Source organism: Nyctibius grandis, chromosome 4 (assembly GCF_013368605.1).
Source record: "Nyctibius grandis isolate bNycGra1 chromosome 4, bNycGra1.pri, whole genome shotgun sequence".
NCBI classification, from domain to species: domain Eukaryota; kingdom Metazoa; phylum Chordata; class Aves; order Nyctibiiformes; family Nyctibiidae; genus Nyctibius; species Nyctibius grandis.
The window spans coordinates 96,503,618-96,527,460 of record NC_090661.1 but is presented as its reverse complement, the minus strand read 5'-3'; the positions used below and the strand labels follow the sequence as shown (position 1 = coordinate 96,527,460).

The window sequence follows — 23,843 nt, the reverse complement described above, 5'->3', positions numbered from 1 at the left end:
CTAATATTAGGGACATTATTATCTTTCAGCTGGTGAGTATAGATAGGATTGATCCTATGCTATTTGTTGCTGCCCTGTCAGTTATCGTTCCCTGAAAATAACTTGCACAGATGGAGAACTTGCTTTTCAGTAATACTGTTTATTTTAACTTACTGCCTTTTCATATTTTGTTTATTTAATGTCATTCGCATGATAATCCAGGCTAAGAATAAAAAGGTAAAGAAAAAAGGATGTTTATACATGCATACATGCTTACATATGGTCAACCCACAGAATTCATTATCTCACGTAGTCTATTTCCAGATTTTAAACAGGAGTAAAACAAATATTCCTCTTAAACAGACAAATCTGCAGCAAGGAAGAATAATCATATAGGCACTCACATCAGATTTCACTGATCAACTATAGAACAGGACTTTAATACCATCTCTGTAACAACATAGTTTCTATAGCCCCCTATTTTTCTTTAATTGTTCAGTGAGTTAAACTACAACTCAAATATCTATTGTTTTCTAAGCAGTTCTTTAAAATATTGCATGCAGTACTCTTATCTTCATAAAAGAATAAAAAGAATACATCATTTTAGTTAGCTCATCATTAATACAGAAGCGAGTGTTACAGAAAGCTTTTCTAGCACTGCCTGTACTTGGGACATGGGGAAGCGTGAGAACATGGGCTCTTCTTCAACAATCACAGATACAGAATTGGGATGGAAAGAAGCTACAACATAAGAAAATCTGCATGACTTCTAGATGTCTGCATATACAACTGCAGAAGAATGCAAGTTTGTTGTAACTGGAAAGTTCCCCAAATTGAGGACTCTTTAAGCAATGATTTAGCAATGTGTAATTGATGTGCTTGGTCTATATAATTACCAGCGGCTTCATGAAAAAAGAAATGAGAAGTAATGCATTTCTCACTCCCATGTCTTAATACCAAAATATATTTCTATCTATGCATAATTTTAAACCTTTATGTGCAAACGTCTTTTAACTCTCTCAGCAACTACTGAAGCAATTATAAAACTAATAGGTGGCAACTAAGTGAAACAAAATGTTTTAACTTTACAACCAGAAATATACCTATTGCAGATAAATTTTCATCTCTATGTAAAGGTATACAATTGACTAAAACAGAAAACAGAAAATGAAAACAGCAGTAGGAAGATGCATATTACTTCTATTAGAGACCATATGAAGAGAAGAAAAGCAATCTTTCCATCACAAGGAGATTTGTAAAAAATAGTCACCAGTACCCATCTGAGCTAGCATTTCTTTATTGCTGTATAAAAACTGGGTTTTTTCCCCCTTTCTTAGTGATTAAAATGAATAAGTATCACAAGCCAAAGCTGATAGATATATCTATCAACAGTGTTTTCATCACAATGTAGCTGCATTTTAGTTATTTGTAAGGTTTTGAAAATAGATATAAAAATAAAATTTTGTGCAAGTTGAGTATTGAGCAATCCGTATCTATCGGCATAAAGAGGCATTATTTTCATTTCAAACTTAGCTATGTCTTGATAGCTTATAGAGAGCTATGAGCTATCACACTAGTATTTTCCCACTGCTACCTATATACTTGTACTAGCTTAATGACAAATTGATTAAACCAGATGCTTATTTCAACTCTAACAACTCTTGTACCAATTACTAATTACCATACTAATGGCCTATCAAATGTAAATTATAAGCCCAGATCTATACTGCACAATGGATAATATTTTATTTGAGGATTAAGATTTGAGAATATTGAAGTAATTTCAAGAGCTTCAAGAAATCACAAGCACTGTAGATCTACTAAGAAGAAATTAAGATTCACAGAATCTCTTTTGTTAAAGTCACAATTCATTTAATTAAAAAATCAAATGCTTGGATTACTACATACATTAAACTTGTACACTGAAAATAAGGAAATCGTGGATGTTCAGGACAAGTCCACCTTAGAAAATCACTTTCCCTTCAAATAAAAACTTTCATGCAGATCCCTTCTCTTTTCATAAGACAAAAATATTAGCTCAGGCCTACTGTTTATCACCAATATATTCTTCCTGCTTTAAATATTTCTACATTCAATACAAATTAATTCCTGCAAATCATGATTGAACTAGGTATAGAAGCACACCCACTGCAATGTACTGACTTAGATAGCACAAGCCCTGACAACTGACACATAAAGGCAGTCAGTCCCTTGAGCCTTTGTTCAGTCCTGGTCAAAATTACGTGATCAATTTGCTGGATTAAGCAGCATCAGCAACACCACCACTTTAAAGCTATGAAATGCTTATTCTAGTATTACAAAAGTGTTCGAAAACAGAGAACAACTCTATAATAGTTAATATTTCCAGTTACTTGTCAATTAATAAAAACAGTATTAATAAAATCATTCAATCTGATGTTCTTTTAAAATGGCACACAGATTCTATTGAAAATATTATTTTCATTGTAAATGCTCCTTGAACACATTCTCTGTCCAGCTTAAAAAAGAAAACCTGAAATGTATAAGAGGCGTGTGTTACCTCAGTTACACCTAGTAAAGCAATCCATGTTGTGATGGTTAAATTCCAACTTGTCCCCCATTAGGTATATTTTTTGAATTTTCCACATAATTAAATAGTAAGGGAAATAGTTACTTTGACAGGCAATATCCTAATGTTTTTATTTTATTTTTTTAAATGGCCTGATAGTTCAAGAGACAACTTTACTGAAGTAATTCCTATATATATTTCCTACTGGATTTAATTACAATGCTATTTTATAGTTAAAACAGAATCCATTTTAATGAAGTTCAGACTACATTTAATCAAGTATCTCAGATAGAAAATGATGAATATTAACAATATACAGGCACACTAAGTATAGAACAGGTCAAATAATTGCTTACTCATTTCTATTAAAAAGGATTTTTCTTTGAAGTAAAAAAGAAAAAAAACACTATTTTCAATCATTTAAAAAGCATAACTGCTATTCATCATTTACTGAGAATTGATGCTTTGTGCCTCAGTGAATGTTGTCATTTCAGGAAGAAACAACCTTATTTAAAAAGAAAACAAAATGCAAAAGGTGTTTTGGGAGACATCCAATACTATTTAATAAGCTCACCATAGAATCTTCCCTGTCACTAATCTCCAAAAGAAGTCAGAATTTACATGAACATGCAAAAATAACTATATTCAGAAACAGCTGGGGTTCCTTTGAAATCATCTAATTTTTCCACATCAGATGAGATCAGATCAAATGAGAAGAAACCACATCATCAAAACTCAATACAACTGTGGCCCACAACAATTTTTACTTGTTTTGCCCACAACTGCAGTTTCTGTTACAGTATTTGAAGTCTAACAGTACATAATGAAATACCAGTTCTGCACATTGAAATCAATATCTGTATTTAAATCATAATGCTTTTTACAATATAACTCTACTCTCTTTAAATTTCGGCCATCCAAACCTCATTTCTGTTGATAATCATTTAATGAAAATGGATCAATTCTTCTTTCTCTCTAATAAAATACTGTATAAAATCTTGCTAGCTCCCCAATCCAGTGCTACCATGAATGATTCAGGGGAAAGAATTTCATAAAGGTTTTTTACTCGAATATTTTTAAGCACTTCTACCAGAAAATGTGAAGTATCTATTTTATCCTTGGTAGAAACCACAGGAGAAAAGTGAAGCTGTACAAAGAAGATCATAAAGAATGAACATGTCTCCAGATGTAGCAATCAAAATAGTCTATCAGCACCTGCTACTTAACATCTCATGTTGGTGCCCATTTGTAAGTAATGAGCAGTTGCACTGCACTGGGGCAAGAAGCAGCTGATTAATCCAAAGTATTTGCAGGGGGCAGCAAGCCAATAAGGCCAACAACAGCAGGACATCTTGGGACAGAACTGCACGCCCAGCACAAAATCTCATCTTGCAATGGAGAAGTGGGGTTCCTGGGAAGTCAAGGGAGGGGGAAGGCTTCTTGGAAATATTCACAAAGCTTTCACGCCCCTTCAGACAAGTAGCAGATGCTTACAACTCTGCCACATGAATATTTATCTGACAGACATTCTGCCTTGTCCCCTGATTGGCGTCTTGCTGTTGCTGTCATCATTGTCAAGATCCAAAATCATTCTAAGTATTTTTTTCAGGCACAATTTTGAAAATTTTGATTGATTCATTTTATCCTATGTCTCCATTTAGCTCGCATCCAGGGCTAAACAATAACCAGTTATTCTATCACCCCATGACCCCTCCAAAGCTAAGAAAGGGAATTGGAAAAAGGAAGGAGACTTACGGGTTGAAATGGAAACAGATTTAATAAGATAAGAAAACCAATATTAATAATAATGCTACTATAAAATACACAGAACCATACTCAGCCCATATAGTGGTCGCTACCTGTGCGCTCCCAGCAGTGAATGCCAGATGTCCACAGCTCCAGCGACAGCACGATGGACACAAAGAACAGGAGAGCAGGCTTCAGGAGCAGAATGACAGGTAAGACCCTCCAGGGATGGCGACCATTGAAGAAAGAGGGCTATCCCCCAGCAAACTTCCCAATTTATAGTGAGCATGATGTTTATGGTATGGAATACACCTGTGGGCCAGCTGCCCTGGCTTTCGCTGCTCCTAGCTTAAGCACCTGGCTAACTCAAAACTGCTAACGGCCTTAATCACCATGGAAACCCACACGCCACGACTGGTCACAAACTAAAATAAAGTGTCTTATCACCTTTGTTTCACCATATCAGGTGCTGCAGTCTTCTCAAAAGTGCAGATTTTCTGAACAGAAAATTAGTTCTGTGATTCTATCCCTGCAAAACCAGGACACCCTAAATTGAAAACTAATAAAAAGAACCTGCTTGTTTATGAAACACCTGAAAACTGACGGCTTTACACAGCCAAAACTGTATTTTTCTTAAAATACAGTTTTGATTAAGGTGACAACAATACTGCTGTAAGCCCTTCTTTTACCTTATTTCCCTTCTCCCCTCTCCCTACAACTGACAAACCTCCTTTGTCTAAGATGCTGATATGGAGTATGAGCAACAGCAAGGATGGGAGCATGTCAGAGAACTCTTTGGCTCTTATCCTCAGTTCTTTTCCAGCACAAATGACCAACAATGATATATAGAATTTTGATAAACCATGTTTAAGGCTGATCTGTATCTCACGTACTAGCCAAGATCTCCTTAGGAAGACCAAAAATTTAAAATCACTCTGATAACACTGACTTCTCAAATGCACACATATACAAAAGCTGACCAGTGTTTGCATTTCATGAAGGAAAAAACAATCATGCATGTCAAATTCTTCGTTCTAGATAAAAGGCCCATGAAAAACTCTACTAGCAACATTTGTTTTCTGGAAGATGCTCACCTTGAAAATGTTTTATCCTCTTTAAAGTTTTGTAGGAGTGTTTACTCTTCAATCTTTGAAAAAAATTCTCCTTAAATATTCCCCTTCCACAAAGGAAATATCACTTTCCTCCCTTCTGCTCCACAGTTAATTGTCCAAAGCTGACTCCGGTAGCAGTAGTCAGCAAAAATAATAGTGATGTAGAGGTTTGTTACTATAACATAGCATACATTGAATGTAATCAGTTACAATATGGCAGTATATACTTGAATTTTTAAAAAGAGCTCCCTCAAGTATCTGGTTTTGTCAGTCATATCTCAGCTGAAGGCTTTTTTTCTGATGACAGCAGGATGAGTAGCCAAAAAAAGCGATCAATTACTTTCTTTTCCTTCTATGAAGAGAATCTCTTATCTTTAACCAAAGCAGTAGAAAGGCCCAAACAACTTTATGCTCGACTGGAAATCTGTGTTACTTTTCTGCCCTGTGCGCAGCAAATATTCTAACTTTTAAAACTGAAGTGGGGTTTTGTGTTAGGAAGAGATGGAGGATTACACATTGTCGTCTCCAAGATTTAGAAAAAATAAGCCATCTTTTTAACTCTTAAAAAAAAAATCTTCATGAGTTAATTTTATGGCATAAAGAAAGATTTAACAGACTTCAAAGAGGGACGAGTACCTAGGGAGAAGACTCCAGCTTCACTGTCTCCTTAAGAGGGATGCAATGGAACAAGAAAAGTATCAAAACTGAATGGATCAGAGCCCAAATCCACAGAAACATATGTGCTGCAATGCTTCTTATCTCACTACCAAATTTTTAGAAGCTGAGTTGCTCAAGTAGAATTCCCAAATCCAGAACAGCTACCACAACTGCCCATAGAGCAAACAGACTGCAGTTAGGTGCCTACAAAGGTAGAGACCTTCTTAGCTACCTGTACACTCACCTAGATGTGTTTTGTGTGACTGGGAGTTACAAATCAAAACCATTTAATGGACTCAGGTGTGCATACATTTTCACCAGACAGAAATGGCTGGATCAGAATATTCACCGGGCAGGTGAGAGACATACAGGACATCAGGTGGACAAGCTGTTACTATCTAAAAAAAGAGCTGGAATCTGACAGCAGGTATAGTGAATAGTGATTATTGAAGATGTAGAATGGTTAGGTCAGGCACATAGTGCCTGGGAATATCGACACACAGAAGTTCATTAATAAGGAGTAGTAAAACATACTCTGTTAGAGTAATTCACAGCTGTTAACCTATACATGACAATTTATGATCTGTGAGATTAATTATGCCTCCCGTGAACACTGACAGTTTATAATCCAACAACAGCAGCATGAAAATAACAGAATAATTGCATTAATGGTTAACAGAGTTAGTGATCACAATACTCAAACTGGATGTATTTATGATTTCTGGGGACCCCAGCATTTTATCTGGACAGAAAGAATAGACTACGGGGGTATTTGGTTCATGCACATTAGGAGAGACAACTGGCTGGTAGAATTCCATGTTGAAAAGAAGCTGGTTTCCACTGTCAGCAACCTCCTACAAGTTTTTTTCTGGAATCCGAACAATACTTTATGTTGGCTGTCTTACAGGAAATGCTGCAGTCTCCTTTTACATCTTCTCAAAGCAGCAGTGCCAAGAGGTGGTGTAACTGCATGCACCTCTCCCACTGGGCTGGCTGCTTTATAAGAAGAGTTGGTCATACAGAGTTTGGCTTATATTACTTTTCATAAGCCTCACCCTTGCTAGCTCTTAACTGTGGTTCTAGTCCTGGCCAGAGAAGCATTCCCAGATGCCTTCATTGCACACCCTAAAGGATGCGACGCAGCACAGCCCTGACATAATTTTCAACAGCTTGAACTGGGGGAAAAAAAAATTGTAAGTCTTTGCGATCTATTGTGACCCTGTCTGAGACTAAGGCGAAGCATTGAGCTACGCAGATATGTGGAATTCTGCTTTAAAGTTAGCCCTAGGCAAGATGTAAACCAGCCCAAGCCACAAACCCCTTCGCCCCCTCCTTAGCTGTACTGGAACAGCCTCAAAACCTCCCAAACACTTTCTAAAAAACAAGCACAGAAGCTAAGGTCACAGCTTTGCTGGATAACGAAGAATCAGACCAAATAATAAAGCAGTTTTACGGCAGTCACAACCTCCTTTCCTCTTCCTAGTAACTCTTCCAGTGGCACAGGCTATCCCTGTTTCTCTTTTTCCTGTGTAAGAATAACCATTAGCATCGCTCCCACTCCTAAATTCATCCAACTTCAGACTCAATACATACCTAACTAAAGGCAGAATAATTGTCCTCAGCTTATATTTAGCTTTAAGTCTTTATGGGTCTATTTCAGATCTAAAGAACTTGCAAATTTCTCTATTCTTGACAGCTGTGTTACTCCATTATAATAAAAATAATACATAGAAGCATTATTTTACCTATACATCCCTAGACAATTGGGACTATAGCAACACTTAGCACCAACAATTACTAGCACTTTTTATAAAAGAGGTTTGCTTTAAAACAAATGCATCCTGAGCACTGGAATTCAAAACAGGTCTCACTGGCACGTCATCTGTGAAAGACTTAAGCAGCCTGCCCTGTTCCACCCTGCACTAAGCAAAACAGATTATTCAAATGCCAATCACTCAATGGCATGGCCATGGCACAGGAGGAACAATTTTTAAAAACAAGGTATTTTGATTCACTTATTTTGAAAGAAAATCTGGCTGCATATATTTTTCAAATAGGAAACAAAAAAGATATTACTTAATTAAATCTATATCCAGCACATATACTAACATAAACCAGTTGGGCACAAGAGACAGGTACACTGCTTGTGTTCCTATTTTACAGCCAGGAGTGACTGGAAAGTTGTAAAAGAAAGTCTGGTTTGCTCTGCAGTTTGTATTTTTGAAGGTAGCCTGGAGAGGGACTAATGAATATAAAAAACCTTAGAGAACAACTGAAGCCCAGTGATGAGTAGATTCTGCTCTGTTGAGCTTGCCAAACCAAAAGACATACTTATATATGTGCATACAGTCAGTTATGGAAGAGCCTAATTTAGAAACCAAAAGCAAAATTACTTTATTCTCATGAAAGGGAAACTCTCATGCCCAAACTGTTCCCCATTTTCCAGACAATTAGTACTGAACTCAGAAAGATGAAACGCATATTTCATCGGAATGGAACACCTAAGAAAATTACATGCACCATTTTAATGCAGCTCCTGGCAAGAGACATCTTGCTAACCCAACTAGTTTTACATTGCAATATCAATATTGCGGTGTTCTCCAGATTTAACACATTCACAACTGACCCACAATAAAGTACCAATATACAAAGCTCCCGGCTAAGTGCTTGCAGCTGCTCACTTAGCCACTAGCTCCTTCTCATTTCTTCACTGAGAACACTGCCTTCTAGGAACAATACAGGACATTCAAACTCCAGTTGTTCTCTACTTTTACAGAGTCAGGCAATTTCCTGAATGAAATGTCATGTTTGCAAGTAACAATGCTTACAAAAAGTGTTGTTTCACATTTACAGAGAGACTGCAACTCTGAAAGATCCCAGAGAGCCTCATGAACTTTACACATCATATACTGAGTATACCAAAGAAGAGAAAGTGAGCCTACCACATTACAAAAAAAAAAAATCAACAAAAAGGATGATAGTGACACACAATACTGCCAAAACCCATTTAAAAAAATACTGCACAAGGCCCCTTGCAAATCACAAATGCTACTTTTCTTCAAAACTCTCTCTAATGTTTCAAGTGCCTTCTGAGTGTTTAAGCCATTAGAGTGCATTTGGGTCATGTTCTGAAGCTTTGATATTAGACATATTGTTTAAATGAAAGCTGCAATTTAAGAAAAAATGATTGATGCCAGAAACATGAAATACAGAAAAAAAAGCATCTCAAGTCCTTGATAGATCTAGCAATAATTACTACATGTAGAGCAGAAAATTAGTACATTTAAAACGTATATTTAGTGGTGAAGCAGGAGTTTTATTTTATTGTTCTCCTTAGCAACCTAATGATCCAGCTGTTTGAGAACTAGCTAAGGGCTAGAACCTAACCTTACAGAAGCAAGCTAAAATTTTCAGGCAGTTGAATAAGAGCAGAGGCAGTCGCTAAACCCACCTAGATCTACATGCCAGATTTTGCTGGAATTCTCCTTGAAACATCATAGCAAATGGAATAACATGCATAGGCATAAAGTTTTCTGTCAAACAGAAAACTCAAGGACTGGACTCAGTGTGAACAAGGAGAAAACACCTTGTGTCAAATACAACCAAATATGTAAAGCTAATGGTAGAATATGATCAAATGACAAGAGAAGGAAAAAAAAAATCTTGAAAAAAGAAAAAAATTAAAATAGAGTTTCTTCTAGAATTTTAAATCATTAAATATTATAGTTTTTAATTTCACTTTAGAAAAGAACAGATCACCATAGTAACTAGTATTAAACGGCTTCTACACCCTACAAGGAAAAAGAAGTTCTTCAACAGAGAAGGTTTTTTTAGTAAACTTCCAGCAAGTAGAATCTCCCTGGGTTATTTTTGGTTGGTTGGTTGGTTTGGGTTTTTGTGCATGTGTGTGTATGTGTGTGAGTGTCTTTGATAAAAGAAGTTCTAATAAAGTGAATTTGTTATATGATTGCTGTCAATTTGTCCCCTACTGGAAAGCAAAAAGTGGAGCTCTGAGAGGAAACAATGGGGAACAGATTTACTCTGTTATCAGCAAATAAAGCTGCAGTGATATCAATAGAATGGTGAATTTGACTCATAAACCAGTAGATTTTTACCTGCCTTTCCATCTGGTAAAAGGAATTATACCATTCTGTGGAGGGGAAGAGGACAGCTGGATATTTAAAAATCTTATTCTTATGTAAATCAGACTATCAATAAGTGCTTATTATATATGCACAGATCTTTACATTATTAAGTAAAAATAAATTTTTAAAGCTTGCTAACAGTGAAGACTTTATCAAATAAACAGGGTATATTTTTATAAATAAAATAGTATTTCTTCCACCCCTTCAGAAGAAATAACAGTATGACTAAGAAATTAATAGTCTGAATATTTATTAGAATTAAAATGAGCAAAATATTATTTTTTCATTCTAGAATACCCTGGATCTATACATTTTATACTCTTAAATTTATCCTTCCTACAACTACATAAAATATACTATGAAATATGATATTAAAAATAAGGAAATTTTTTTCCCAATATTTTATTTCCACCTAGCAGTTCTTCATTACAGAAGTCTTGAAGCCCAGTTCTTACATGGTTTTCCGGTAGTTTTTTTTTTTTTTTTTTTTTTTTTTTTACACACGACAGCAGACATTCTCAACATTTTAATGTTTCACAGTTATGTAAAATAATTATTATTCTGATTTAGGCCTAGGAACTTAGATACACTAAAATGATATCTAACCTGCCCATCATTCGAAGATACAGTTTCAATACCAATAGGACAGGTCCAATAGCCTAAAGTCTGCCACAGTGGGAAGTACTTAACAAGAGAGATTGATTTCCTTCCCCCAGAACTACAGCAATGGCTGTAACTGGGAAGTACAGTGCAATAAATGTTATGGTACATCCAGTAAAACCTGACAATTTGAAAAATTCACTATGAAACCTTATTTCCACTATGCATTTGTAACCCTGTAACCTTTCCAGAAGCTTATAATTTGTCCAGATTTACAAGGGATGACAAAAGCTACAGACACATTGCTAGGTGAAGGCTGTCTCTTGAAAGAACCCAGACATACTGAAATTTCTCAAAGAATGATTTAACTTCTCAGTTAAATCTATAGTTTTCATATTTTTCTTCCTTGCATCCAGGTTAAAGTTCTCTCATTTAATATCAGAATTTGAACTTTGAAACATCCCCTTCACATTTTCCTTACATTTCCATAGGCCTATTCCAGAAAATTTATCTGTGTATATAATCCTGCATATGTATACATTGAAACATACAGAAATTTTAAAACCTCTGTAGACAAAGTTCTATGAGGAAATAAAATGAGCAGCTAGCAAACCAAATAGTACAGAAAATTAAATAAAATTACCTTAAAGTAATAGTTTTCACCTAAAAATATGTTTTAAGTCAATATGATTTTCCTGCTACTATCAATGGCACATTTCACTATCAAAATTAAGGGAAAAAAAAATTAAAAATCTGAATATTTTTATTTGTATCTGTTTTTATTGTTTTATAGTCTAGTTACTTTGAATAATGAAAGCATTTTAATCAGTTCCTCCTGATTAGAAGAGTATTAGAGGTTTTTACAAACTGAAGCTACCTACTTGAAGGAAACAAAAACATTTCTTTTTGGTAAAAATGTTATCATGTGTCATTAAAGAAACATTGTAAAACTGTAAATGTATGCTCAAAGCTGCTTTAGAACACTAATTTTGATTTAAAATGCCACTGTGCTTTGTGCTATTCAACAGCACAATGCAGAAACTAGTGTAACTGAGAGATGGGTATACTAAAAAAATTTATAAATAAATAAAAAAATAAGAAAAAATAAAGAAAATCCTCCACAAATAACTAGCTGCTCTTAAGCTAGAGAGGGAAAAGGGAAAAAAAAAAAAAAAAAAGGTGTTGTAAAGTTTCCTTGATTTCCTAAAAACTCTGCCCCCAAGGCATGGTGTGTATTGCACATGACAAGCAGACATAAAAGCATCAGAGGGAAGGAGGAAGAGACAGAGGGAGAGAACATACAACCCTGCAGCTATGACTTTCTAATCAATAGGATTCTTGACAGGAATATAAATCTAACTTTCACACCGAACAGTTAAGAGTTTGGAATTTTCACAGAAATTCTTATTTTAGAAATCACAGGGTTATAGGCTTGTTGCTGAGATTGCACAACAGCCTAACAAGTGGTAAAAAAAAAACAACAATTTTTATCCACAGCTATGAAGAACAGTATTCACACTTTGAATCAAGTTCCAGATTATTTAAGCAGAATATAATAAAGTAATAAATACAAGTAAAGTATTTAGCTGATTTTAAATAATCCTCATCTTCTAGATAACTACTGTGTATTTACTTTGACAATACAATACAATACTTTCAAAACAAGTTTTAAGTGCAAGGATAATTTTTACAGAGAAAATAGTTTTCTATTTTTTTTTTTTTTTACACTAATACAAATCTGATCAAGTTTGCATTCTTCATATGAAGTTTACAAATTAGATGGCTGTACCAAATCCTCAGACAAATCCTAAGTGTATCATCTGATGACGTATACTAAATATGTGGTTATCAGATTTCCTCATGATATTCAGTGAACTTAACAATGAGTCTCTAGCACTGAAATTTTATCCTAAATTATCTCCTAATACGTTCAAAGAGTCTATAACTGGAACTGGTCTCTTCATGTGCTGTCATAAACTAGGTAGTCTGCATAGCATTTTTTTAATTATCTCTTCAAAGAACAGTTAAGAAAGGGCTTAAGTGCAAAAATTCAATTTTTATGCTAATATTTGTGTCTATGAACCCAACAAATGTGAAGCTCACAATCTGAAATGTGATCGCAACCAAAAACAACTTGAAAATGGCTGCTCTGCAGAGTTTATCTCATCCAAAAGAAAGCATTTGGAATACCACATGCTTTAACACCACAGCTTGCTCTGGATAAGCCTTTAGTCTATGTAAGAATTTAGGAAGGGGAATGTATTACATGGGACAAAACCAGGGATTTTCAGTCTGAAACTGCAATTTTAAGTTTACTCTGGAACAGTCAAAATTCAAATCTCTGTTTCCTCTATTTTGTGGAATTGCTGTAACTCTTGGCCAGGACAGGAAAATCCACCACTTGAACAACCTTTTCTCTTCTCATTCAGTAAATGGGATAAAAGAACCTTTTATGAGAGACAAACTCAGGACAGCAGACTGATACGGCTAAGCAGCACAACCGACTGTGTGAGACAGAAGTTCCAAATCAGAGAAAATGTTGATGAAATGGACACAAGACAAAGGGAAAGCAATAGCAAAATAGGCATGTGAAACACAGACTGGGGAAAAGGTCTACAAAGAGTGCCTTAGGCTAATGGTAGTTTACTGTAGAAGATTGGAGTAATGAGCAAAGAAACTCTTTCCTGTAGTTCGAGCGTTACGACGTACAGAGAAGTAGATTTAGGTTTTTTCCCCCCATTCTTTGTAAATAGGTAGAATAGCATCAACATATACAGTAATCAAACCACTTATTAACATCTAGAACTGATTAAGTGTTTGGACACAGATGAAAAAATAACTTCTCAGTGAAGACTTAAAGTTTAAAGATATCATCGCTCTTCAGCTTTTGTCATGATAAAAATTTATCATTTAGTCCTAATCTTAGTTTCCCATCTCATCCTGAGAGTCTCCAATTAGCTAGACAAAAAGTCCCAGAGGCACCACTGAAACAGTATACCTGCCAGCACAGCTCTTTCTCACAAATATAGACATAGCCTCTGCATCAGATATTTTTATTTCTTGACTATTTATCAAGCAAAGTGTTAAGGCCAGTTCATTAAGTGTATCAAAGATGAATCCACAAATCCAGTGACAGAATATGCCTCGTGGCAGGCAGAACATAACCTTCTGGCACCTCTCCCTGCTGGAGAGAGAGTATTCACGTCTTTTCCCCAGTTCCAACCAACATCTCTAAGGCAATTTTGGGGCCAGATACTATTTAAAATAATTGTGAAAGGAATAAGGTTCCTATTGGATAACGCAGTGTGCAAGACAGAATGAACTGAAAGAGACGTCTTTAAATATAAGGCTATTCACAGTTAATTTTAACGTGTTAATTCTCCTACTTGACAAGTTACTCCACTTCAGTAGTTCTTTGTTCTTAGTCCTCCCATTTGTTACGCTCTGTCTTAAGTTGCAAGCTCTTCCTCTAAACAAATAAACTATTCCAGTACAAAACAAGATACACTAATCGTACTTTCCGTGACAGGTCCACACATTCTATAGTTAATCATATGGAAAAATGTCTAAAACACTCTGCAACTTAACATGTTTCCAAAACTCTAAAAATCTAATCACTGTAGATTCTGATCAAGATATGTGACAAATGTACTGAATATAATTACCAGTTTTGCAGATACTTTTTACTTACAATAATTTAAAAAAAAAAATCCTAAAAAAAGGAAGACAACTACAGGTAACTCTCCAGTTACTTCTTTTTACAGGATTTTTTTAAATCTGTAGTGTCTGCAAAATATTACTAATATTTGTGATATAATTCTTTAACAAAAGACTAAGTAATATTGACATTTCCTAAGAAATGTAGGGAACAATAGATTCATCACTAAAACATTGTCAGGTCAATCATAAAATCCAAAACCAAAAGCAAACCAAAAAAGGAAAAAGCGATTATACAATAGGCATGAATTGCAATAACTTTGGGCTACATTTAATCGTACTCACAGTTGACACTGGTCTCCTTTGATTCCCTTGGTTGTGCAGAAACATTTTCCTGTTTGCATGTGACAAATATTTGCATGTCCACTGCACGTGCAAGCTATAAAATTAAAAAGGAAAAGTGAGATTTCTTCACCCATATTTTACAACTAAAGGAATTTTCATGGCTTTCAATACTTCATCCTAAATACATTTCATAAAAGCTGTATTAAAAAAAATGTTACTACTTCAATTATAAGCTGCTTTGAAGAACATTTCTCTAGCACATCATTTAGTTAATTTTCTGTAGAGTTAAGAACTATGGAGGTGTCATTAGGGGCTTTCCTCCACACCTTAAATAATAGCAGCTTGAGAATAGCCATTAAAGTCTACCATTCTAAGGTGCAATACAGAAAATTATTAACAATACATCTTTTCTATACAAGGTAAAATCCTGACCAATGGCAAAAGCAATGGCAAAATTCCACTAGCTTCAAATGTCTAACTAATCATCACAGATGTTCAGTAAATTGTCTAATACAATTGGAACTTTTGTTTTTGACAAAAGCTAACAAAAATAAAGCTTTGAAACCATTTGAAGAAATGCAGAGTTAATACTACAATTACGGTCCACAACAAGAATACTCTAGAAACAAAAAACAGACACCTTTAAAGGCTCCTGAAATTTGTGATGGAGGAGAATCACAGAAACATCATCATCACTCCACTCTTTTTTAAACTCCAGCTAAAGTAAATCTCTCCACAGTGGTCTGCTCACTGCCACTCTTGCTGCCTGATTGATTCTCACCTCGAAACAAACCTGCATGTTCCAAATTCTTGAGCTTTCTTTTTGCTTTACTTTCCCATGTTTATACAAATGACTATCTTGTTTAGGCAGTCCTCCCTCTTTTCTAACCAAGCGTACAAAACTTAATAACCTCCCTCTGGTAAACGTGTCAGTAAGTTCCCACATCATACTGGAATAATTACCTGCTAATATCCATACTACATTTAAAGTCTTTTTTTTAATACAAAGTAACTCTGAACATACCTTGATGATCATATTATGCTGTCACTGAAGTTTTAATTACAAATAAGATAAAAGATTTAATATGTGGACTTCTGCTTGGGAACAGATATGTTACACTAAGTGGTAACTTGTATATAATAAAAGTTTGTTTTCCACTTTATAAATCCTAATATTGAATTTCTATCAGAGTGATTGAGTTTTAATGTTCCTGTTCTACTGATAAGGAATAACACATAATGAATACTCCTGTGACAGTATCCCATACCATACACACTCTAACCTCTCTGCCCCAGCCTAAAACAAAGAGTGAAAAAGGTAATATAACAGCCAGACTAGAACCACCGTTAAACATAAGGTATTATTGACAGAATATTTCAGTGTCAGGAATTCTATAGGTTGTTCAGCCTTCAGAACTTGTGAAATAGCCACCTGAAGCTGAAGGAACAATTCCTACTAAAGAGGTACTAGAGATTCAAACTGTCTGCAAGAAACACATACTAGAAATTTCTATGCAGCCTAGTGATGCATGACATTTTTCTCTCTTTCATAATGTGGCTTGTAATAACATTGCTGAAAAACATCTACAGTTACCACAGAGTGCTAAATTTTGTAATTTTGCTATGATCTTGATGCTTTGTGTTCACTGAAGTGCCGCTACTATATAATCAGTTATGTTTTCCTAAATTCATTCATGTTTTCCCCTCTACATTTATGGAATGATTATTTTAGGCACTTTAAGCTGGAGAAGCCTCTTCTCAAAAGTTAGTTGTAATTGTGTAAATCTTTGCTACACTTTCAGTGAAAAACAAAGGAATATATTCTTAACAGTTTATTCTGCTTACGGTTAATTGCTCTGAACAGTGATGTACCATTACAAGACAGAACAGAAGTTAGAAGTTACAAAGGAGCTAAAAGGCTGAATTCCAAATCATATTCCACAAGCTGTCAATATATTGACAAATACAGAAGCTATTGCCAACCAACCTTAATTGATTACTCCCATAGTTATTGCTCACTTAATAGGAAGCAGATCACAAATGGGAAAGTGGAACTTCCTTTACTTGAATAGCTTTTATTTAGTACAAGTACTTAAACACTAAGTTATAAAAGCCTTTGGACACTGCATCTTTATCACCTTCTTGAAAAAAGGGGGTAAAATGGATTATACAGTAAAAGTAACAGATGTAGCCATATGAGACTTTGTGGAAGAGCAAAACCATTTCCTTTGGCAGCTCAGACATGACTTGTATACCCAGTCCACAGAACTACTGATAAATCAAACTTTTTAGCACCATTTATCCCCAGGGATATCTAAAGCAAATCAGCACCTATATAGTGCACTTTAGTGTACTATGTGCTCACTCACACAGCAATCCTCAAATGTACTCCTCTCCAATCAGCCTTCCATTTAAACTGGACACGTTTTAGTCACTGCTCTCTTCAGAGTTTCCTGGATTTATACTGAAGAATCGTTAGATAACAAACATCTGATAGAATTTATTTTCGCATAGACTTATGTCTAAATTTTGACCTGTATGGTGCACACACAAATAAAGGATACGTTCATAGTTTCGTCTCTCTCACCAAAAACACCAACATGGCTGCTCTACGTCACCTGCATTTTCATGACACATACAGAGCTTCTATAGTGCTAAGATCAGTACGGTTGGAAAAGGAGAAGAAAGGAGAAGTTCAGAAGACTCAGAACCTTGTATTCTGGATTCCTCATCAATGAAAAAGATAGTTCTGACAAGCCCAGCAGCTCATTTTCTTCTATTAAAAGGTAAAGAGAAATTACTCCCATTGATCAAATTCCTATTAATTTAACTGTTCCCTGGATAATACCTTGGAAAAAGGACATCAGGAGCTAATCACTTTACATTATTTTTAAAACCTCATCTGGACAAATTTTATTTAACAGCAGTGAATGCATATTTTAAATAATGTCAGGCTTGCAAGTCTGTGAGGGAAAATGGATTTGTACCAATCTGTGGACCTCTATGTGGGGAATAAATCAAAACCAAAAATACATATAAGCCATCCCTGCTGTTACTGATGCTAATGTGAATATATGTTATCAAACAAATACAACAGTAGAAGAAGGATGATATTATAGTATATTCAGTGGAAAAAATTTTAGATCCCATTATCTTTGTGCCTCACTGTGATACCAGACAGTTTAGTAAAAGTAGGCCTCAAAGTAGGCCCCTAAAAGGCCTACTCTGTGTAACCTTTAGACAGATCGGATTTTCCTTTTAGCAATTTTCCTTTCAGCGAAAATAACTGCACTTTCTGAAACTAACTGAACGTTTTGCAGACAGTGTCTGCTTCTAGGACTGATAACGCTTAAAGTTATAGCTATCACTGACTCTTCCTTGTGCTTATTCTTAGAGAACAGGTCTCTCAAATTCTTAACTAATTACAAAGAAGGGCCAAAGATAAACAAGACTGTGAACAACATCTTTGTAGTGTCTTAAATGACTTGATTCACAGCTCTGGCGCCAGGAGAAGAGATAAATCTGTAAGAACCAGAACAGTACCTTTTCCTTGGAGCCACCTGCATGTGTCAACAGAAAGGCCTCAACCACACTTGCGCAGAAGGGGGTTCATACTGCGGACAGCATTACTATGGGGGATTACGACCACCAGAGACCACCAAAGACCCCTTCCTCAATTTAGTATGCATGTGCAAAACCATTACATAATATATTAGCATATGCATAAGGTTTCTTGGAATAGGTGGGCTTTTCTCAGGAATTGTATAAATATTCATTTTTCTATAATGTATATAATGAGTCTGCTTTTGTCTCTCAGTGGACATGTTACATGGAGCAATCCCCCATGTCCCTCGGCCAAATAAATGCCTGCTCATTAATGCTAAAACCCGGTGTTAAGGAGTTTTATTCTCAATTTTGGTGACAGCTGCAGGTTTTTTCCATTGGCCTGCTTCCGAATAATGCAAAAGAAATTATGAGCTTTGAATATGGAATGTATTTACTAATTAATAAACTGCAACCTAAAGCTATATTTGATTTCAAAGTAACAAAAGATTTACATTCTTCTGTTATCTCAATATTTCCATATTCCTCTTTCCATGTTTTCTTTAATATTTGCTACTTATTTTTCTCTGCTTAACCATTCCCAGTGAGAGGTTTCTCTTCTGATAGTACTGTAAGCCAACAGTTAGAACTCTAGCTACAGTAGTATCTTTCTCAGTCTAATGCTAGCAGAAATATGCCAAAACTTGGAATCAAGTTTTAAAAGCATATTTTGTACCAATCATTCTTAGGTGGTAGAAGTCAGCACAAGAGATGCAATTTATATTTTCCATATTTTTTTGAGGTCCCACCCCTCTCCACCCCCATGCATTTGTTTTCGAGGAACAAGGCTTAAGTTCCAGCTGCTGCTGCTGCAGCTAAAGCCTGTATTCAGTAACATTTTTTTTTTCCAAAAAAGGACAGTTATCATCTTTAATGTTCTAAAGAAACGCTTAACATGATTTTTCTTTGTAAGAACTCCCTAAAGCTAAAGGAAAAGGAAATAAGAGTTAAAATGAAAGCTATACTTAATACTTCACATTTCAAATACTTCTCTCTCTCCTTTTTTTTCATTTCCCCCCCAATGTATTTAATAAAAGGTTTAAGGGTTTGAGTAGAACTGCATGGTGGTAAGCAGAGATTTCTGACTGAAAATCCGAGGCTCAGACTACTTAATGTTAGATGGTGGGAGGATCACATTATCGCTTTTGATTTTCTGGGCCTGTCTACCCCATCTTAATTAACGTATCTGAGACACTGCCAAGTAAAATTTCTGAGATCCCATTTTTGTGCCTTAGTGTTCTACAACATCGTATTTTCAGTGGCTGTGTACGAAGCTAGCTAAGCTGTCCTACTGAGATTCCCAGCCAATAATGACAGCTTCCACTTCTGCCACACTCGAGCATTTTACCAAGTTTCAGCATCTTTTAACTGTTTTCCTTTCTCTCATTTAGCTCCCATGTCCTTCTGTATGGATTTTTGATAGCCGCTACTCTCTTACACGTCCAGTTCCGCACAGTGTGAATCTTTTGGATTGCCACATCTCTCAAGTGGTAAGGTTGACAGCAATACATTTTCTATCATGATTATGCTTTAAATATTGTCAAATTCTTAACATGAATTATTTTATTTAGGATACTGACAGTGGGCTGAAAATCAGAGCATGAAGCATGCCTACATAGATTTGCTGGGTTAAGAGAAACTAAATATAAGCAGAAACAATCTTTATGCTTTTGGATAGGGATATCGTATTGCTAACAGAAAGACAGAAACAAATAGAAAGATAACACTAGCCCAGTTCTCTAAACCTGTTTTTTTTTCTTGTATTTAAAATATACTTCTTTTAAAAAAAAGAAATCTAGAGGCAATTTTTGGCCCTACCCTCAAAAAAACCCCACACCACCAACACAGAAAACTAGCCTCACCAACGCCACTATACCTTTTGCTGAGTACCGCCATATGAACAGCAGTACAAGACTGTTAGAGAACAGACATGATTATCTACAGGGTACATCTGATTCAGATTCTACTGCTGTACGACATATTCCAGCACTCACAGCAGCACATACTTTCAGGAGGTTACGATGACACTAATCCTCTCAAATCTTCCCTAACAGTCATCAGTGGAGAGAATAGCTTTAAATCCTGCTTTAACATTACAGCAAGTTTAATATACAATAATATTCTAATAGTCTTATTAAATTCTGTTCACATTCTCTATTTCCTCCTAATTTAAGTACTTATATTCAGTGTTCAAAATTCAGAAATGAGTCTCTGCAAACTGGCTAAAATGAAATACACAGAATTTTCTTCTCTTAAAACAAAAAAGTAAAAATCTGCATCCTGAAACACTACTGACTTTAAATAATAACAGTAAGTTAATTCCAGGCAATGTATTTTCAACAAGATAATCACACCTCTAGGATACAACAGGGATTGAGAGTATATCATGGCTCCTTTTCCCTCATGGGAAAAAAGTACATCTGTCATTCTCTATTTCATAATTCACACAGTGTTAACAGGTTTTAATTATAAGGACAAGCTTAAGACTCAAAATAAATGCCAGCTTTTGCTGGATTTCAGAACCTTCTATTAGGCAAGAATTATCATTAGCCTTACACCTTCCAAAATAAATTGTAGTACATGAAACACAGAAAAACTTGTTACCAATGCTCTTATTTCACTTAAAGATACAAGAAAAGATGGGAATTAGAATAGTCACAATTTTGTGTGTGAAAAACTCAGGCATGAAATATAGACATAGAATTATATTTTAATTCAAAATAAGTTGTACAGCTCTGATGGAGACTTTATTTTGTGATGCAAATTCCTGTCCAAACGTGTACATTCTTTAAATCAACTTTCAAAATTTACAAAAATTATATGATATGTATATTTTTTAAAAAATCGTATCCGCTACAAAAATTCTTGCAAGTAAGACCGGAAACTTTAGATGCAGTATTTTGAAACCATTCATTCACCCCCATCATAGCTGAGAAACATGAGTTAGGTACACAAAATTGTATAAACTGTCTCCAGGTTGAGCTTTAATAATGAGTTCTGATCACTTTTATGTTCTAGGTCAAGATACACCTTAGAAATTCAATCCTCTGTAGATGCTGGAAAGGATCCCCTAGATGGAATGGCAAGATTTAAAATTAACGTCTCATTAATATCAAATAGTTTAGTGGAGATGAGTGAACTTTTGTAACAAATCTCCCAGTCATCCCCCTCCTACCATGCTTTGGTTTGTATCCTACTCCATGTCCATGAACTCAAATTTCACAGGAATGACACCAAAAAAGTAGATAGCCACAGGACCACAAAGGTGATTAAGGGCCTGGAGTATCTTTCATATTAGTAGAAGCTGAGAGAGCTGGGATTCAGCCTGGAGAGCAGAAGTCTCAGAAGGATCTTATTGACTGTATAAATACCTGACAGGAGGGAACGAGGCTCTTAGTAGTGCCCACTGACAGAACAAGAGGAAATGGCCACAAATTAAAAAAACAGGAAATTCCATCAAAACAGAGGAAAACACTTTTTTACTGTGAGGATGACCTATTGCACTGCTGTAGGTGAACATGTACTTTGTGCACCTTTGGACAGAAACAGTGACTTCAGCCCAACTTCAAGAGTCTTCCTGTACTACTGTATGCACTCATCTCCAACTTGTGTTTCTATTATGCACACACATTTTTGTTTAGATAGTAATTTTGAATACTTAACTACCATGTAAACATTTTATCAATCATTAAATAATAAACCTATAATCTATGGCTTACAATAAAAAACCTGCTTAAAATACAGAATTTTAAACCTATTTTTGTCATCTTATTTTTACATATTATTGGAAATTATTATATTAGAGCTTTGAAAACCAAGAACAAAAAAAACACTCTCGCAGTATCTAATCTATTTTTAGGAAAGCAGCAGTTCACACTACTCTTTTGGGCAACATGCAGATTCTAAGTGGAACAGAAAGATTATATGAAAACAACATAATCCAGTAGAGTAAATCCATGCCGCAAAATCACAACCCTATAGAATTTATTAAATAATAAATCCACAGCATGATTGATTTGGAGTTGCTAGCTCATCATATCAATGTTCTTGCTGACAACAAAAGAACAGCCATCACTATTTCCATGAATTATGCATTTTAGACAATTGAATTTAAAAACACTTATTGCTTAGCCCCCATCTCCAACATATAGCTGCAAGAGCAATTTTTCTCTCAAACAGAGCTCACTACAAATGGTACTTTAACTTAATGTTTTTGCTTACTTCAAAGATTACTAAACCAGCAGCTGCACACAGATAATTCCTTTAAGACACCTTGCTGATTTTTTTTAAAAGGAAAGCTATGACAATGCTATTAAATATTGAGGTACACTACTTTAATTTTGGAAATGTGCAAGGCATAAGTTGTATCAAAAAAATCCCCATACACATAACAAAAAAAATACACATGTACCAAAAAAAACCCTTACACATCAAAACACATATACATTGTATATGCTTTTAAAAAGGAGATACAGGCTTCCTCATGCAGCCAGGCTAATTAAGAAATAGCAAGTATAAACATACATTAGATATAACACTGTAATGCTCAATTTTACTGTAAACATTCACTTATGTAATCCATTAGACTACTCATGAGAACTGCCCTTTTGAGAAAATACATTCATTCAATTTGTATAGATGAGATATGAAATCTGCATATGCAGGATATGCAGGAATTCTGCAAACACTCAAATCATATATATATATATATACACACACACACATATATATATAGTGTATGTATCATTTAAAGCAAGATCAGCTATTCCCAATACTCATAAAAATTAGATAATCATTTTACCAGATCAATACTGGATATAAATTTATTCTGTAAAAGGCAATTATGTCCGATGACCCTGGCAGCCATTTTTGTAAAATTAGACACTCCTCACAACACTTCATTTTTTTCAGTAGTTCTCTCAGACTGCAGTGCAGCCTGCCCTCCGCTCTTCCTTGGCATTTCAGAGGCTAATCTGGTGCTTACAGAAATGCTCTTGTCCTTAGCCACTTCCCATTCCAACACAGCAATTTACCCAAGCCTGAATGTGATTTTAACTTTTTTCTGGAATTTATATTCACAACAAAACACGGACAATTTCACTTGATCATGACCTAAGCCTACTGAGATAATTTAACTACTAGAAAAGCAATTACTTTTTTTCCTGAAAAGCAATACTGTGTCACACAGTCAAACAATCTGGAAATCATAAGTAAAGTTTCCTTAGCTTTTTGGACTGATACATACATTGCGGAAGTAGGATATTTATTCTAAAAAACCCCAAACAAATTTGGAAAACAATAAACGAGCTGATTTTCTGTTGCACGAAACAATTCAGTTTGGTTACACCAACACAATCCTATGGCAACCTTCTCAGGTTAAAGGCTTACATTTATTCTTAAGCCATTTTTACACTGGTAAAATAGCTCTGCAGTATTTATATTCCATTATTT

The 23,843-nt window shown here is 35.2% G+C and overlaps 1 protein-coding gene across 1 annotated transcript in view; it reads right to left on the bottom strand.

Annotated features, from left to right (window-relative positions):
• Nucleotides 1–23,843, bottom strand: part of ATRNL1 (attractin like 1) — a 511,175-nt gene that overhangs the window by 334,446 nt on the left and 152,886 nt on the right. Inside the window, exon 20 of the mRNA XM_068397981.1 lies at nucleotides 14,790–14,883. Within this exon, the coding sequence (XP_068254082.1) occupies nucleotides 14,790–14,883 (94 nt within the window). The remainder of the gene's footprint in view (nucleotides 1–14,789; nucleotides 14,884–23,843) is intronic.